General features: G+C 72.6%; 1 protein-coding gene across 4 annotated transcripts in view; it reads right to left on the reverse strand.

The window, feature by feature from the left end:
• LTBP4 (latent transforming growth factor beta binding protein 4) overlaps window positions 1–16,045 on the reverse strand; it is a 46,057-nt gene extending 30,012 nt beyond the window's left edge. For 3 of the 4 annotated variants that reach the window (XM_039510816.1, XM_039510817.1, XM_039510814.1), the window contains exons 1-8: window positions 16,028–16,045; window positions 12,148–12,221; window positions 11,285–11,507; window positions 9,472–9,647; window positions 3,412–3,627; window positions 2,482–2,714; window positions 1,722–1,824; window positions 1,089–1,163 (exon numbers count right to left, since the gene is read on the reverse strand). In XM_039510816.1, the coding sequence (XP_039366750.1) occupies window positions 1,089–1,163; window positions 1,722–1,824; window positions 2,482–2,714; window positions 3,412–3,627; window positions 9,472–9,601 (757 nt within the window). In that variant the 5' untranslated portion in view covers window positions 9,602–9,647; window positions 11,285–11,507; window positions 12,148–12,221; window positions 16,028–16,045. Of the gene's footprint in view, window positions 1–1,088; window positions 1,164–1,721; window positions 1,825–2,481; window positions 2,715–3,411; window positions 3,628–7,603; window positions 7,731–9,471; window positions 9,648–11,284; window positions 11,508–12,147; window positions 12,222–16,027 lie in introns of those variants that run through there. The other variant, XM_039510815.1, reaches the window with a different exon arrangement.
• Between the last annotated feature and the right edge of the window lie 357 nt (window positions 16,046–16,402).

Below are 16,402 nucleotides of genomic sequence, written 5' to 3' on the forward strand. Positions count from 1 at the left end.
TGTGCCCAGCCCCTGGCCAGTCGCGTCTGCGCTGGCTGCCCGGCTGGTGCAAGCCCGGGGCGGTGGCTTCGGCCGCCCAGGCCCGTTCGTCCCCCTCATGGACCCGAGCGGGATGGGGGGGCTGGGGGCTGCTGCCCCCACTCCGAGGCCGCCCGCGGGATTGCACCAGCCGGGCAGCCAGCCCAGACGCGAGTGGCCAGGGGCTGGGTGCGCGCTGGGTCCCCGCAGCAGGCCCGGGCTCGGGGGGTTCGTGGGCGCCAGAGCCGCAGCTGCCGAGCTTGGCCAGCGGCCGCTTCCTCCCCCCGCGGCAGTGGGAGCTGCAGCAGCGGCTGCTCCCGAGTCCTGCTGCCCAGGTGGGGAGAACAGCCGCTGCCTGGCCCCGCAGGCCGCCCCCTACTCTCCCTCCAGGTACCGCGCCCGAGTCCTGCCTGCTCGGGGCCAGGCTGGACTCACACTCACCCCGGCCCCGCACTCCCCTGAGTCTCCCGGGCCTCCCTCCAGCGCTTGCGGAGGGAGGAGGAATCGGGGGTGGGGGATTTTTTTTTTTTTTGCTCTGCCCCCGCCCCGCCCCCCCGCCCCCCGATATTTGACCTGGGTGATCTGGTCACCCTACTGGAAATTTCCACTGCTTGCATCCGACGAAGTGGGGATTCACCCACGAAAGCTCATGCTGCAAAACGTCTGTTAGTCTATAAGGTGCCACAGGATTCTTTGTTGCTTTTACAGAACCAGACTAACACGGCCCCTCTGATCCTTAACCCCCTCCTGGGCTCAGGTTACGCTCAAGTGACGTCACCCCCCGACATCCCACCACCGTCCAGCACCAACGCAGACAGTCCCAGTAACGCATCCCCAGGCCAGCCCGCCCCACGCCTGCTCCGTCACACCCGGGAACAAGGACAGAGGTCAGAGGTGGGGCCCTTGGGGCTCTTCCGTGGGGGCTGCGGGAGACGGTCCTGGCCCGGGACTCGGGGGGCTGGACCAGCTGGACTGCTGGGACTTTCCCTTCCCTCATTAACCACGGGCTTGTCACGCTGGGTCTCCCCCCTGGGCACCCTCCCCCCAGCCCAGGGCTCGGCCCAACTCACCCTGGCAGGAGCCGTTCAGCCGCTGGAAACCTTTGGGGCACGGGGCCTCCTCTTGCCCCAGGGCAGGTGCATTCGCTGTGGGGAGAGAGTGGGGCTCAGAGCCAGGAATGCCTCTCCCCGCCCCTGCCCCCCATACACTGCCCTCCCCAGGGCCACCCAAGCTCCATGTTCCACCCCCAGTGTCCCAACAGCCCCAGGGTGGGGCCCCCCGGCAGGTCCTCCCCTGCCCCCAGCCCCCGCCCCTCACTGACCCAGCCCCCACCCCTGCCCCTAGCCCCGCCCCCGCCCTTCACTGACCCCAGCCCCCACCCCTGCCCCTAGCCCCGCCCCTCACTGACACCAGCCCCACCCCTGCTCCTCACTGCCCCTAGCCCCAGCCCTGCCCCCGCCTCACTGACCCCAGCCCCACCCCTGCCCCTAGCCCCGCCCCTGCCCCTAGCCCCAGCCCCCGCCCCTCACTGACCCCAGCCCGCACCCCTGCCCCTAGCCCCGCCCGCCCCTCACTGCCCGCCCCTCACTGACCCCAGCCCCACCCCTGCCCCCGCCTCACTGACCCCAGCCCCGCCCCCGCCTCACTGACCCCAGCCCCCACCCCTGCCCCTCACTGACCCCGCCCCACGGCTGCAGCCCTACCTGTCTGGGTGGCGCAGGGCAGACACTCATGGACACCCCAGGCCACGCCAGCACCGCGGCAGCAGATGTCCTGGGTCCGCAGGCCGGGCAGGGGTGCACTACACTGCAGGGAAAGGGGCTGGGTCAGCGCGGCCAGCTGGGAGGGTCTTCCTGGAGGGGGGTGGGCGGGTCCAGGCCAGGACATGGCCCCTGGGAGCCCCCGGCCAGAGACGTTCCTGGCTGAGTGGCTGGAATCGTACCCAGCTGCTGCCCAGCGCCCGTCGATTCACACAGCCAAGGGTGCGAACGGGGCATCGGCTGGCGGGAGTGCACGTACCGGGGTGCACGGCTGTTTGCACGCCGAGCGTGCGAACGGGGCATCGGCTGGCGGGAGTGCACGTACCGGGGTGCACGGCTGTTTGCACGCCGAGCGTGCGAACGGGGCATCGGCTGGCGGGAGTGCACGTACCGGGGTGCACGGCTGTTTGCACGCTGAGCGTGCGAACGGGGCATCGGCTGGCGGGAGTGCACATACCGGGGTGCACGGCTGTTTGCACGCCAAGTGTGCGAATGAGGCATCGGCTGGCGGGAGTGCATGCGCTGGGGATCACGCACATGTGGGTGATTGAGCGTCTGTGTGTCACACGAGCATGGTGGGGTTTGGCCGGCCCGGCACGCTCAGTGCACACAAGTGCCAGCAGGTGAGCGTCGCACGTGGCCACGGGTGGGTGTGAGGCTCCGTACGAACGTCTGCCTGTGCCCAGCTCCCCCTGCCCGTTACCTCTCCGGCGTGGAGCTGCCGGAAGCAGTACCCATAGCCGGCGTCCTCATCGTACCCGCTGGCCCGGGGGCTGCTCTGGGCCAGGACGCTGTAGAGGGCCGGGCGGGCGGGCGGGAGGGCGTTGGCGGGCGGCTCCCCTGGGCTGCTGGGCTCGCTCACCCGCTCCACCTGGTGGATGGTCACCGAGGCCTCGGGGGGGTGCTGCACGTGCACGTTCACCATGGACAGGGCACCTGAGGGGGCAGAGAGGGGCAGTGCCGGGGGCAGGGGATGGGGCAGTGCTGGGGGATGGGGGCAGAGAGGGGCAGTGCTGGGGGCAGGGGATGGGGCAGTGCTGGGGGATGGGGGCAGAGAGGGGCAATGCTGGGGGCAGGGGATGGGGCAGTGCTGGGGATGGGGGCAGAGAGGGGCAGTGCTGGGGCGGGCGGTGTTGGGGGCAGGGATGGGGGCAGAGACGGGCAGAGACGGGGATGGGGGCAGTGCCAGGGGTGGGGATGGGGGCAGAGAGGGGCAGAGCCGGGGATGGGGCAGAGGGGCAGTGCCGGGGCAGGGATGGGGCAGTGCTGGGGGATGGGGGCAGAGAGGGGCAGTGCTGGGGGCAGGGGATGGGGCAGTGCTGGGGATGGGGGCAGAGAGGGGCAATGCTGGGGCGGGGGCGGTGTTGGGGGCAGGGGATGGGGGCAGAGACGGGCAGTGACGGGGGATGGGGGCAGTGCCGGGGGCGGGGGATGGGGGCAGAGAGGGGCAGAGCCGGGGGATGGGGCAGAGAGGGGCAGTGCCGGGGGATGGGGGCAGTGCCGGGGGCAGAACCAGGGACCGGGCCGCCCCAGGGGGATGAGGTTGCATATGGATCCAGTCCCTGAGAAGCCCCCATGATGCACGACCCCTCCCCCCCATCGATCCCGGCCTAGCCCCCCCGGGGCCCCTTACCGTCCCGCTCCTGCTGGTGGTTGCTGAGGGGCAGGGTGTAGACGGATTTGGTGAGGGGCTGCGCCCCCCCCGGGCTGCCGACCTCCTGCCCTGGGGCCGGGACCTGGGGCCGGGGGGCCGGGATCTGGCAGAACTTGCCGGTGAAGCTGGGGGGGCAGAGACACTGGTCCTTCCTGACGCAGACCCCCCCGTTCTGGCAGAGCAGGGGGCACAGGACTGCAAGGCAAAGGCAGAAGTCAGGGGGTACCGGGGGCGTCTCCCCCCGAGGGGCGCCGCAGGGCAGGCCCAGGGACTCCCCCCAAGTGCCCCTCCCAGGGCTTCCTGTGGTGGGAGGGGCCAGCTGGGGAGGTCTGGTTGTGTCACATGGTGGGTGGGGCTGCGTGACAGGGCCTGGATTGTGTCTGGCTCAACCAGCGCGTCCCGAAAGATGGGGCTGGGCCAGCCCAGAACCTGAGCTACACACACGGGGCTGCGGGTCGGGAGTGAGGGGCACCGGCAGGGCTGGGGGGGGAGCAGGGGGGCTGCAGGTCGGGAGTGAGGGGCACCGGCAGGGCTGGGGGGTGGGGGCTGCGGGTCGGGAGTGAGGGGCACCGGCAGGGCTGGGGGGGCAGGGCTGACAGGGGGGCTGCGGGTCGGGAGTGAGGGGCACCAGCAGGGCGGGGGGGGCGGCGGGTCGGGAGTGAGGGGCACCGGCAGGGGTGGGGGGGCTGCGGGTCGGGAGTGAGGGTCACCGGCCGGGCTGGGGGGGGGCAGGGGGCTGCAGGTCGGGAGTGAGGGGCCCTGGCAGGGCTGGGGGCTGCGGGTCGGGAGTGAGGGGCACCGGCTGAGCTGGGGGGGGCAGGGGGCTGCGGGTCGGGAGTGAGGGGCACCGGCAGGGCTGGGGGGGAGCAGGGGCTCCGGGTCGGGAGTGAGGGGCACCGGCAGGGCTAGGGGAGTAGGGGCTGCAGGTCGGGAGTGAGGGGCACCGGCAGGGCTGGGGGAGCAGGGAGGCTGCAGGTCGGGAGTGGGGGGCACCGGCGGGGCTGGGGGTCGGGTGTGAGGGGCACCGGCTGGGCTGGGGGGGCAGGGGGCTGCGGGTCGGGAGTGAGGGGCACCGGCAGGGCTGAGGGAGGGGAGCAGGGGGCTGCGGGTCGGGAGTGAGGGGCACCGGCAGGGCTGGGGGCTGCGGGTCAGGAGTGAGGGGCACCGGCAGGGCTGGGGGCTGCGGGTCGGGAGTGAGGGGCACCGGCAGGGCTGGGGGCTGCAGGTCGGGAGTGAGGGGCACCGGCAGGGCTGGGGGGGCTGCAGGTCGGGAGTGAGGGGCACCGGCAGGGCTGGGGGAGTAGGGGCTGTGGGTCGGGAGGAGGCGGCTCAGCCCTTGTCTGGCTGTTCCAGGGTCCCAGCACAAAGGCACAGCTGGGGGGGGGGGGAACTGGCGGGATCCAGATGTTTCTCCAACACAATTCAGCCATTAACCCTTAGGGTGCTGGGGCCAGTTACCCCAATTCCCCCCCCCCCGGCACGGAGCAGGATGCCGCGGAGGGTCCATGCTGGGGGGCCGTCCAGGGACCCAAAGCTCCAGCCCCGCTGCCCCCCCCCCCCGGGCTGAGGTCCCACCAGGACCCCCCCGGAGGCCTGGGACGGGCAGAGACCCAGCGGCTCATCTCACTGGACCCACGGCAGCCGAGTGCCCCCCCAGCTGCCTCCCCCCAGCCTGGCCCTGGTCCCAATGCACAGATGTTCCCAGCCCAGCCAGCTGTGCCCCTCCCCCGCCCCCTTGGCAGCCCGTGTCTCCCCCCGCCCCATGCGGGGGCTGAGCAGCTGGGACGGGGTCAGACCGAGGGGACGCCAGGAACCGAGATGGGGGGGTCAGGCAGCCTCGGAGCTCCTGGCACGGGGCCCCCTGGGCAGAAGCCAGCCCCTCCCGGGAAGGGGGCAGAGCCCTCCTGGGGGAACTGGGGGGCTTTGCCTGCACCCCCTGCTCTGCCCGGGGCCTGCGAGGGGATGAGCTCGGGGGGAGGGGGCGGCTGGTGCCCAGGACTGAGCCCCACAGGGCTGGGAACATCCCCCCACCGGGGGACGCCGCCAGCCACAGCAGCTGGGCCCTGCCATCCCCCTGTCCTGCCCCCCCCCCGCTGTTCCAGACTGGGCGGGGCCCTGCCGCCGGCCCCACAGCCAGCTGGTCCCTATGGGGTGGCAGTGCCTGCCCAGGGCGTGGCTGTGGGTCCAGCCGGGAGGGACGCCAGGGCCAGCCGAAGCCCAACGCCCGCAGCAGGACGGGGTCTCGGGGGCCCGGCGGTGGCAGGGGCCGTGCCAGGGCGGGGCCAGAGGGTGCCCGGGGGGCCCAGGGGGCCGGGCCGTGGCTCATGCTCTCACTGCCTCCCCCGGCCCCCCAGGGACGGGGCCCAGGCTGGGCAGACACCCCCAGCCCGGAGCGCTGGGACATGGGGGGGCTCGTCTGGGTAACGTCAGCCGGAGACATGGTGCCTCGGCTCAGCCCCACGCCGGGGGAAACTGAGGCACCGGGAGGGGAAGGGCTTCACTCAAGGTAGAGCCCAGGTGCTCTGGTGCCCAGCCCCCTTCCCCCCCCCTGCAACCGCTGGACCCTGCTCCCCTCCCCGAGCCGGGAGAGAACCCAGGCGTCCGGGAGGGGGGGGGGGAGGACGGGACTGGGACTCCCTTGCCTGAGGCCCTTGTTTATTCTCCAAATTCCCAGGTTTCGCCCCCGGAAATTCGGGTGGGTCCAGCCGTGGAGCTGGGGCGGAGCTGGCTCCGGACGAGGGGCCCACACCCACCCGGGGCTGGGGGGGAGCGGGGGTCACACGCGAGGGGCTGGGGATGAGCTCATGGGCAGCGTGGGTGGGACCCGGAGCAGCTGGGACAGGCTGGGGAAAGCCTCCCCCAGTTCCCGGGCAGAGCGAAACCTACAGCCCCTGCAGGCCCCCCCGCCAGCCCCCCCGCCAGCCCTCCAACCAGCCCCCCCGCCAGCCCTCCACCCAGCCGCCCCACCAGCCCAGCCCTCCAACCAGACCAGCCAGCCCAGCCCCGCCAGCCCTCCAACCAGCCCAGCCCCAGCCCCGCCAGCCCTCCAACCAGCCCCCAACCAGACCCCAGCCAGCCCCCAACCAGCCACCCCAGACCAGCCCCCAACCAGACCAGCCAGACCAGCCCCCACCAGACCAGCCCCCAACCAGCCCTCCCACCAGACCAGCCCTCCCACCAGACCCCAGCCAGCCCAGCCCCGCCAGCCTCCCAACCAGTCCCCAGCCAGCCCCCCAACCAGCCACCCCCCCCAGCCCAGCCCCCAGCCAGACCAGCCAGACCAGCCCCCCCGCCAGACCAGCCCCCCAACCAGCCACCCCCCCCGCCAGCCCTCCAACCAGCCCAGCCCCCAGCCCCGCCAGCCTCCCAACCAGACCAGCCCCCAACCAGTCCCCAGCCAGCCCAGCCCCGCCAGCCCCCAACCAGACCAGCCCCAGCCAGCCCAGCACCAGCCAGACCAGCCCCAGTCAGCCCAGCCCACAGCCCAGCCCCAACTAGCCCAGCCCCCAGCCAGCCCAGCCCTCTGCCAGCCGTCCCCACCAGCCCAGCCCCCACATTCAGCTGTGACCCCCACCAGCCCCGACCCCTGCCAGCCCCCCAACCAGCCCAGTCCCCAGCCAGCCCCCACATCCAGCTGTGACCCTCACCAGCCCTGACCCCTGACAGCCCCCCCCCCCCCCAGCAACTCCTCAGCCCCAGCCCCCGAGCCCTCCCCCTGTGCTGGGCCGAGGAGCGACTGAGCTGGGGGGGGGGGGGGGGCATGGTGCACACCAGACTCTCAGGCCTGCCCCACAGCATGGGGGTGCCCGGGGACGGTATAGGAGGCATTGGTTCTCCCAGGCTGTGGGGCAGCCTGGGGGTCTGAGATGCAGCCTGGGGCCCCAACCCCCAGCTCAGCCTGATGGGGTGAGGTGGGGGCAACCCCCCAGGAGCACAGGGGGCAAGTGGGAGGGCAGCCCGGCCCCACCTACCCCACAGAAATGGCGTCCAGGGCGAGATGGGCAGCTCGGCTCCCTGCCACGCACCCCACAGCCCCTCCCTCAGCCAGAGACCGGGCGGGGGGAGTGCTGGGAACCCCAAACCGCCCCCTCCCCAGCCCCGACGCCAGCCGGCGGGTGCAGGTGCAGGTGCAGGCCCGTGGCTGCCAGCCGGGCACCGCCCGGGTACTCACAGACACGGAAGCCGGTGGCGCGGGCGGCGGGGCCGGCGGGCTCCCCGCTGTACAGGACGGTGGCATTGCCCCGCTCGCAGCGGTGGGTGCAGCGGTGCCCGGCGCAGTGCATGCGGCACACCGTGGGCGTGAACAGCACCCGCAGCTGGCCGGGGCCTGGGCGGCGGGCGGGGCAGGCGGGCGGGCAGCAGGAGCAGGGCCGCGGGCAGCAGCAGGCGGGCGAGGGCTCCGGCCATGCCTGCGTCTGCCCCCGGGGCCGGCGGCGCAGGCAGGAAGCGACGGTGCGCGGCTCCGGCTCCGGCTCCGCACCGAGTGTCCCGACGGCTAATTGGAAGCAGCGCGTGGAGCTGGGCTGGGCCGGGCGCCAGCAACAATGTTTGTGAGGGACCTCAGCCCCCGCCGGCTGCGTTAACCCCCCCCGGCCCGGCGCCCGGCCCCACCCAGGGCCCTGCCGCCCCTGCCCAGCTCCAGGCGCTCACGGGTGTCGCCCGCATTCACTAGTGCCAGCTCACGGGCACCGGCGGCCGTGTCTCCCCCGCCCCCCCCACACAGAGCCACGGCTGTGACCTGACCGTGACCCCCCCAGCCCCAGCGCAGCCCCCCCATTTGTCTCTGTTATACTGCGGGACCCAGGGCAGAGCTGGGGGGAGCAGGGGGCCCTCCTGTGCATTGGGTGGGGGCAGCGTGAGCAGAGGCTGGGTGCCAGGTCTCCCAGCGGAGGGGGGGGGGAAAGCTGGGCCATCCCCAGAGGGACAATTCACCCATGATGTCATGCCCAGTTGCCATGGAGACAGCTGTGATGTCACCTTTTCCTGCCAAAGTCGGAGGGGGGGGGGAGCAGAGATGCAGATGCCCCCCCTCACCAATCCCCCCACACAAGCTCCTGACTGCCCCCTCCCCACCCCGGTCACCCAACCCTGCACAGGACCCACTGAGTGGGAAACAGGAGACGCCCTGGGCTCCCCCCAGCTCTGCCGGTGCCCCTCACTCCTGACCCGCAGCCCCTGCCAGCCCAGCCCTGCCCCCCCAGCACTGCTGGTGCCCCTCACTCCCGACCCGCAGCCCCTGCCAGCCCAGCCGTGCCCCCAGCCCTGCCGGTGCCCCTCACTCCCGACCCGCAGCCCCTGCTAGCCCAGCCCTGCCCCCCCCAGCCCTGCCGGTGCCCCTCACTCCTGACCCGCAGCCCCTGCTAGCCCAGCCCTGCCCCTGCCAGCTCTGCCGGTGCCCCTCACTCCCGACCCGCAGCCCCTGCCAGCCTGGCCCTGCCCCCACGACCTCTGCCGGTGCCCCTCACTCCTGACCCGCAGCCCCTGCTAGCCCAGCCCTGCCCCCACCAGCCCTGCCAGTGCCCCTCACTCCTGACCCGCAGCCCCTGCTAGCCCAGCCCTGCCCCCCCAGCCCTGCCGGTGCCCCTCACTCCTGACCCGCAGCCCCCTGCTACCCCGGCCCTGGGCTCCCCACATGCCTCTATCCCAGTGACCCCTGTGCAGCGAGAGGGGTGGGGCTCTGCCTTGGCTCTGGGGGTCCCAGGGGGGTGTCTCTGGTGCCCCACCCCCGCTGAACTTTCATTCTCCCATGTCAGACCCTGGGAAAAGTGCCAGTTAATTAGCTAAATGCTTCTTACAGCTGCCAGGGTTGGGGTGGGGGGGGGCAGAGCCCCCTCCTCAGGGAGCCAAAGAGGGAGGGGCAATGGGGCAGCTGGCCCCAGTGAGCCCCCTCCCTGCCAATGGGGGGTTGGGGGCACCTACCTGCCTGGGGCAAGTGGTGGGGGAAGGGACCTGGTGGGTGGGGCCACCCCTTCCCCCGCCCACCCACCCATCTCCCACCCCCTGCATGGCCCACCCCCCACCTCCGCCCTGCCCCCTTACCAGGCCGGGAGCTGTGGTGCAGGGTCTGCCCCCTCTGGGGGGGCCGGGTGCTGGGGGGGGGCATGGGGCGGGCTGTCCTGCCCCGCTGGGCTTCCAGGTGCTTGGCCAGCACCGACGCCATCTTGTCCATGGGGCCGGCGGCCCGGCGCTGCAGCACGGCCTGGAGCTCAGCCAGCCTGGGGGCGGGACACTGAGTGGGGGGGCACCACGCCCAGGGACCTCCCTGTGCCCCCACCGCTTCTGACACCCTAGTGACCTCCTGCCCCCAGTGACCCCTGCCCCTTCCCCACCTAATGACCCCCAGTGACCCCCTGCCCCCAGTGCCCCCTCAGTCCCTTCCCCACCCAATGACCCCCAGAACCCCTGTCCCCAGGGACCCACTCTGCTCCTTCCCCCCAACCCCCGCCCCCCTCCAGCTCCTTGGTCTCCTGCCCTGGCCAGCCGGGAAGGGCAGGGCCGGGGAATCGCTGGAGCCCCCCCACCCCCAGCCAGGGCCCGGGGGGGTGAGCCCAGGGTGCCCTGCTAGCCCCGCCCCCCCAAATCACACACCTCAGCCCCCGCATGGGAACGTGACCCCTGCAGAGGGACAGACCCTGCCCCCAAGGCTGGGAACAGCACAGGAGACCTCAGCAGCTGGGGGGGGGCTGGGGGGTGTCAGACCCCCCCAGGGGGGTCGGCCGAGCAGGCCAGGGGCCCGCTGCTGCTGACCCCCTCCCGGCCCCCTCTCCTGCCGTCCTAGAGCGTCTGCTACCAAATAGAGGCAGACAGCAGCAGGCGGGGGAGGGGGGGGGTGATAAATGGCCGCGGGGGGGGGGGTCAGTCTGGGAGGGAGAGAATTTTAATAGGTCTATAAATAGCCCCGGAGCTGCCGCCGGAGAGACTGGAGCGTCGCCCCACAGGCCCCAGGCGGGGGGCTCCACTCTGGGGGTGCCGCCCCCCCAGCCAGTAGCTCCCCGTGTGGTTCCCCCTGGGGGGCTGTGTCTCCTGGGGGGTGTCGGGGGCTCGCAGGGAGTCTGCCTTGCCCCTGCCCCCAAAGAACTCAGAGCCGCCCCCCCGTGTACCCCAAACCAGGGCCCTGGAGCACCCAAAATCAGCCAGCCTAATGGGGGGCCCCCCACGGGGCCCGGCCGGAGCTGAGGGAATAATTAGCAGTGAGATTTTAGAGGAACAGATCAGAACCACAGAGGCCCCCCCAGTCACCCCCAATCACCCCACAGGCCTCACCCCATCACCCCCCTCCATGGCCTCGCCTCCCAATCACCCCACGGCCCTCGCCTCAATCACCCCAATCACCCCGGCCTCGCCACCCCAATCACCCTCCCACGGCCCTCACCACCCCAATCACCCCACGGCCTCGCCTCAATCACCCCAATCACCCCGGCCCTCACCCCAATCACCCTCCCCACAGCCCTCACTCCCCAATCACCCCACGGCCTCGCCTCAATCACCCCAATCACCCCCGGCCCTCGCTCCCTCCATCACCCCTCCCACGGCCTCGCTCCCAATCACCCCACGGCCCTCGCCCCATCACCCCAATCACCCCACGGCCCTCACCACCCCAATCACCCCCCTCCCCACGGCCCTCGCTCCCCCCAATCACCCCACGGCCCTCGCCCCCGCAATCACCCCAATCACCCCCGGCCCGCCCACCCCAATCACCCCCCTCCCCACGGCCCTCGCTCCCCCCAATCACCCCACGGCCCTCGCCCCCTCAATCACCCCAATCACCCCCGGCCCTCGCTCCCTCAATCACCCCCCTCCCCACGGACCTCGCTCCCCCCAATCACCCCATGCCCCCCATCACCTCACTCACGTCAGCGGCCGCCAGTTCACAGACGCTGCTCTCCTGGCGCTGGGGCCTGTGGGGCGCGGGGCGGAGGCGCTGGCTGGGCGGGGGCTGGGCCCTGGGGGGAGCCCCGAGTTGGGGTCAGGGGGCACCAGCTGCTCACACCGGTGGCCAGCGAACCCTGGGCGGCAGGTGCAGACTTGGGGCTCCCGGCACAGCCCCCCATTGCGGCACTTCGGGGTGCAGATGGCTGGGGGGAGAGACGAGGGGTCATGGGGGGGGAAGACCTACCCTTCCCCCACCCACATGCCCCCCCAGTGACCCCCTGCCCCATCCCCAACCGCGGCTCCCCAATTCCCTCCCTCCCCACAGCCCCTGCTGCCTGGCCCCCAGTAACCCCAATCCCGAACCAGCCCCCAGCTCCCCAGCCCCCACTTCCTGGCCCCAGCCCCGCCCCAGCCCCACTTCCCAGCCCCAGCCCCTGCCCCAGCCCCAGCCCCAGCCCTCCCCCAGTTCCCCAGCCCCAGGCCCCCCTGCTCCCCACAGCCCCCCCCTTCCCATGGCCCGGGGGGCTGTGCCCTGAACCCAGGACAGGGGCAGATCGGCTTCCTCCGCAGGGTCCCCGCTCCTGGCCTGGGGAGGCTGATGCTGACCCCAAGCGTGTGGGTGGAGGGAGGGAAGGGGGGGGTCTGGCCAGGCTCCCCCCGGGAGTCCCCAGCCCTGGGCCTTGCAGGTGCGGGTCTGCTGCCCCCTACAGCCCAGACTGGGAGCAGCACCGGGGCAGGACGGGGCCAGGATGAGACAGACTGGGGCGGGGGAGGGCACAATTCCTCAGTGATTGCCCTGGGGACGGGGGCCCCACTCCGTGTTCCTGCCCCCCCCCCCGGTACCTTTTGTGCACTTCTGGGTTTTGGGGGCCAGGCTCCAGCCGGGGCAGCAGGTCCTGCCGCACACGTGGGGGGGGCTGCAGAGGGGACAGAGCGCGGTGAGGGGGGGACCCCCCGGCCAGGCAGACCAGCCCCCCCCAGACTCTGCGCCCCCCCGGCCCTGCCTGACCTGCCCCCTCAGTCCTTGGGCACAGAGCAGATCCAGCCCCCCCAGCAGGGCCCCCACACCCAGCCTCATGGGGGGCCAATGGGGGAGTGGGGGCTGGGGCTGCCCAGCTGACAGGACCAGGAGGTGGCCATCAATGGGGGTCCGCCCAGTGGGGGGGGCGGACTCCTGGGTTCTGTCCTGGCTCGCGGAGGGGAGGGGAGTCGCGGGGGGGGGGCAGAGCTGGTCTCTGGTTCTCACCCGGACTCTGGGGCTGCAGGAGACGCTGGGTCCCATCTCGCGGGGCGGGGGGGGCTCCTGGCCCCAAGGCCCCAGCACAAGTTGGAGTGAAACTGAGGGGGGGCGTGGTCAGACCCCCCCCCTGGGCAGCACAATGGGCCGGGGGTGGGGGGAGGTCCCCTGGCTCTAGGGGTGGGGGACAGGAGGAGGCAATTCCACAGGGCAGATAGGAACGGCCAGCCCCCCCCCCAACCACCAGCCCCCACTCCCCTCACAGAGCCAGTGAGAGAACCCAGGACTCCTGGCTCCCAGCCCCGCCCCCCCCCAACCACCAGCCCCCACTCCCCTCTCAGAGCCAGGGAGAGAACCCAGGAGTCCTGGCTCCCAGCCCCTCCCCCCCCCAACCACCAGCCCCCACTCCCCTCACAGAGCCAGGGTGAGAACCCCGGAGTCCTGGCTCCCCCCCCCGCCCCCCCCCCAACCACCAGCCCCCCCGCCCCTCACAGAGCCAGGGAGAGAAACCAGGAGTCCTGGCTCCCAGCCCCTCCCCCCCCCCAACCACCAGCCCCCACTCCCCTCTCAGAGCCAGGGAGAGAACCCAGGAGTCCTGGCTCCCAGCGCCCCCTCCCGCTCTAACCACTAGCCCCCCACTCCCCACCTAAGCTCCCCCTAAGCTGTGGGGCCCTGCAGCAGACTATCACAGCGGGGAGACGCGCCCCTCCCCCGGCCCCAGACAGCTGCAGAGAGAGGGCTGGGGGGGAGGGGGGAGCCCTCTCTCCCCACTGTAGCCACGGGGCAGCCTGCACCCCAACCCTCTGCCCCAGCCCTGAGCCCCCCCCGAACCCCTTTGGCCCCACCCCCACCACACCTCACCTCCGTAAGGGGCACATCATAAAATTCATTCGTTAGAGTGAACATTGCACCCCCCCCCCGGCCCCACAGCAGATCCAGGGGTGGGAATGGAGGGGGCTGGGGGGGCTGTCCTGGGGGACTAGAGGGGGGGTTGGGGGTGCTCTGTCCGGGGGGGCTGGAGGGGGGACTGGGGCTGCTTTGTCCTGGGGGCTGGAGGCCGGGGAGGCTGCTTTGTCCTGGGGGCTGGGGGCTCTGTCCTGCGCAGGCTGGAGGGGCTCTGGCTGGGGGCTGGAGGGGGCTGAGGCTGCTTTGTCCTGCGCAGGTTGGAGGGGCTCTGGCTGGGGGGCTGGAGGGGGGGCTGGGGCTGCTTTGTCCTGGGGGCTGGGGGGGCCGGGGGGGCTGGGCTCTAGCAGAGCCTCCTGTGGCCCAAAAGCCTTTTGCAGCCGGGAGCCAAGCGCAGGAACCGGCCCCCAGGCTGGGGCTGCCTCCCCCCCAGCTGCACTGGCCGGACCCCCCCCCTCGCCCTGCCCCTCCCTGCCACGCACCCACCGCGGGGTCTCCTCTCCTGGCAGAATCAGGCCCCCCCTCCCGCGCTGCAGAGATGTGGTGGGGGAGGGGCAGCACCAGGAGGTGGAAACTTGGCCCCGAAACTCCTCAGCCACGTTTCCTCCAGGAGCTGCCAGAGCCCCTCCCCCGCAGCCCCCCAGCCGCACGGAAAAGCCATCAGCCGCCCACCCCCTGCCCCACAGAGCGCAGCCAGGGGGCCAGGCCTGTGGGGGGCAGTGCGGGCAGGGGGGGCGACCTCTAGGCCAGCCAGGGCATCTGACCCCTGCACCGGCCCCGACTCCCAACCCAGGGCCAAGGCTGATCCAGTTCCCAGGCCACTGCCCCCCCCAGCCCTGCCGGTGCCCCTCACTCCCGACCCGCAGCCCCTGCTAGCCCAGCCCTGCCCCACCGCAGCCCTGCCGGTGCCCCTCACTCCCGACCCGCAGCCCCTGCTAGCCCAGCCCTGCCCCACCGCAGCCCTGCCGATGCCCCTCACTCCCGACCCGCAGCCCCTGCTAGCCCAGCCCTGGGCTCCCCAGCCCTGCCGGTGCCCCTCACTCCTGACCCGCAGCCCCTGCTCGCCCAGCCCTGCCCCACCCAGCTGTACTGGTGCCCCTCACTCCTGACCTGCAGCCCCCTGCTAGCCCAGCCCTGGGCTCCCCCCTGCCGGTGCCCCTCAGCCATGATCCCCTCATAGTTACATGATCCCATTACAAGGTGGTTTTGCAGAAGCAGGAGTGGAGGGTGGGGGGCAGGAGTGGGGGCCCCCTTGTAACCCAGGATGTTCTGAGCCAGGGACCCCGATGGGCTCCAGGGACTCAGCCCAGCGCCGACCCCAGGGCAGGGCCCATTCTCCCCTCACAGCTCCTGCAGGTTGTACCCGGGCAGGATCCCCCAGCGAGTCTGTCTCTGTCCCCCACAGCACCTCGCCCTGGAGTCCGAGACCCTCCCTGCCAGGTGGCTGCAGGTCTGACCCCTCCAGGTGCCCTTTGAGGGTGTTTCCCTTTGGGGCAGCCATGGGCCAGAGCTCCCTCAAATGCAAATTCCCCAAACACTCCCCTCCCCACCCTCCCAGTTACCCGCAGGCCCTGCTGGACAGAGCTGGCCCCTGGGGCTACACGAAGGGGGGAGTTTGCAGCCGGCTGACTGGGGCTCTGGGCTGGAGACTCGCTGATGGCAAAGGATCCGGGCTCCAGGTACTGGCCAGAGCACGGGGACCAGAACCAAAACCCTGTTCCCTTCAGCGAGGCTTGAGAGGCAACAGAGCTGGGCTGGGGGGAGCCCAGGGCTGGGCTAGCAGGGGCTGCGGGTCGGGAGTGAGGGGCACCGGCAGGGCCAGGGGAGCCCAGGGCTGGGGGAGCCGGGGCTGCGAGTCAGGAGTGAGGGGCACCAGATAGGGGCAGGGGTGAGGTGCGGGGCAGGGGTTGGGCTGGGCAGGGGTGTGGTGGGATGGGTGGGGCAGGCAGAGGGGATGGGGGCAGGGGTGAGGTGGGAGGGGGGGTTGGGGGGGGGGAGGGGGGATGGGTGGGGCAGGCAGGGGGCAGAGGGGGGATGGGTGTGGTGGGCAGGGGTGAAGGGCAGAGGGGATGGGGGCAGGGGTTGGGCTGGGCAGGGGGTGTGGTGGGATGGGTGGGCAGGGGGCGGGGCGGGCACAGCAGCCCCTCCCCATGGCAGGACCCTGCCACCGCCAGCTCAGCGCCTGCCTGGCCCCTGAGCGGGTTTCCAGATGGAGCCGGGCCCCGGCCACCCCCCGCGGCCTGACGAGGGGAACAGATGCAGCCCAGCCCCCGCACGGAGCTTCCAGCCTGGAGCTGGGGGGGCCGCCTGGGGCTTGGGCTCAGCTCAGCCGATCCCACCCCCCACTCGCCCCTGCCCCCAGCTCTGGGCTCCTCGGCCGGGCACGGGGCTGGGAGCGGGGGGGGCGGGGGGCAGAGAGGGGTGGGGGCTGAGAGGGGCAGGGAGCGAGGGGGCGGGTGCTGGGGGCTGGAGAGGGGCAGGAGCGAGGGGATGGGTGGGGGCAGAGGGGGCTGGAGAGGGGCGGAGGGGGCAGCGGGGGTGGAGACGGATCTGAGCCCAGAGCCCTGGGGGGGCCCCACTCACCTGCCTGCCTTGGGGGGCCGCTGCCCCCGACGGGCCAGACTCCGGCTGCGCTTCTCCAGGCGGGGGGGCTGGTCCCTGGGGGCGGTGCTCAGCACCTGGGACCCCGCCCCGCCCAGGCCTCGCACCTCCAGCAGCTGCAGCGCGGCCAGCAGGGTGAGGGCAGCCAGGGCCCGGGGCTGCATCTTGGCGGGGAGCCCTGGGGCATCCCCCGGGGCGGCGGCGCACGGGGGGTCCTGGGGCGCGGATCGGGGCGCGGGGGGGCCCTGGGGCGCGGATCGGGGCGCGGGGGGGTCCTGGGGCGCGGGGGGGACCTGGGGCGCGGCTCGGGGCGCGGGGGGTCCTGGGGTGCGGATCGGGGCGCGGGGGTCCTGGGGC

This window comes from Mauremys reevesii, linkage group 22 (assembly GCF_016161935.1).
Source record: "Mauremys reevesii isolate NIE-2019 linkage group 22, ASM1616193v1, whole genome shotgun sequence".
Classification (NCBI taxonomy): Eukaryota; Metazoa; Chordata; order Testudines; family Geoemydidae; genus Mauremys; species Mauremys reevesii.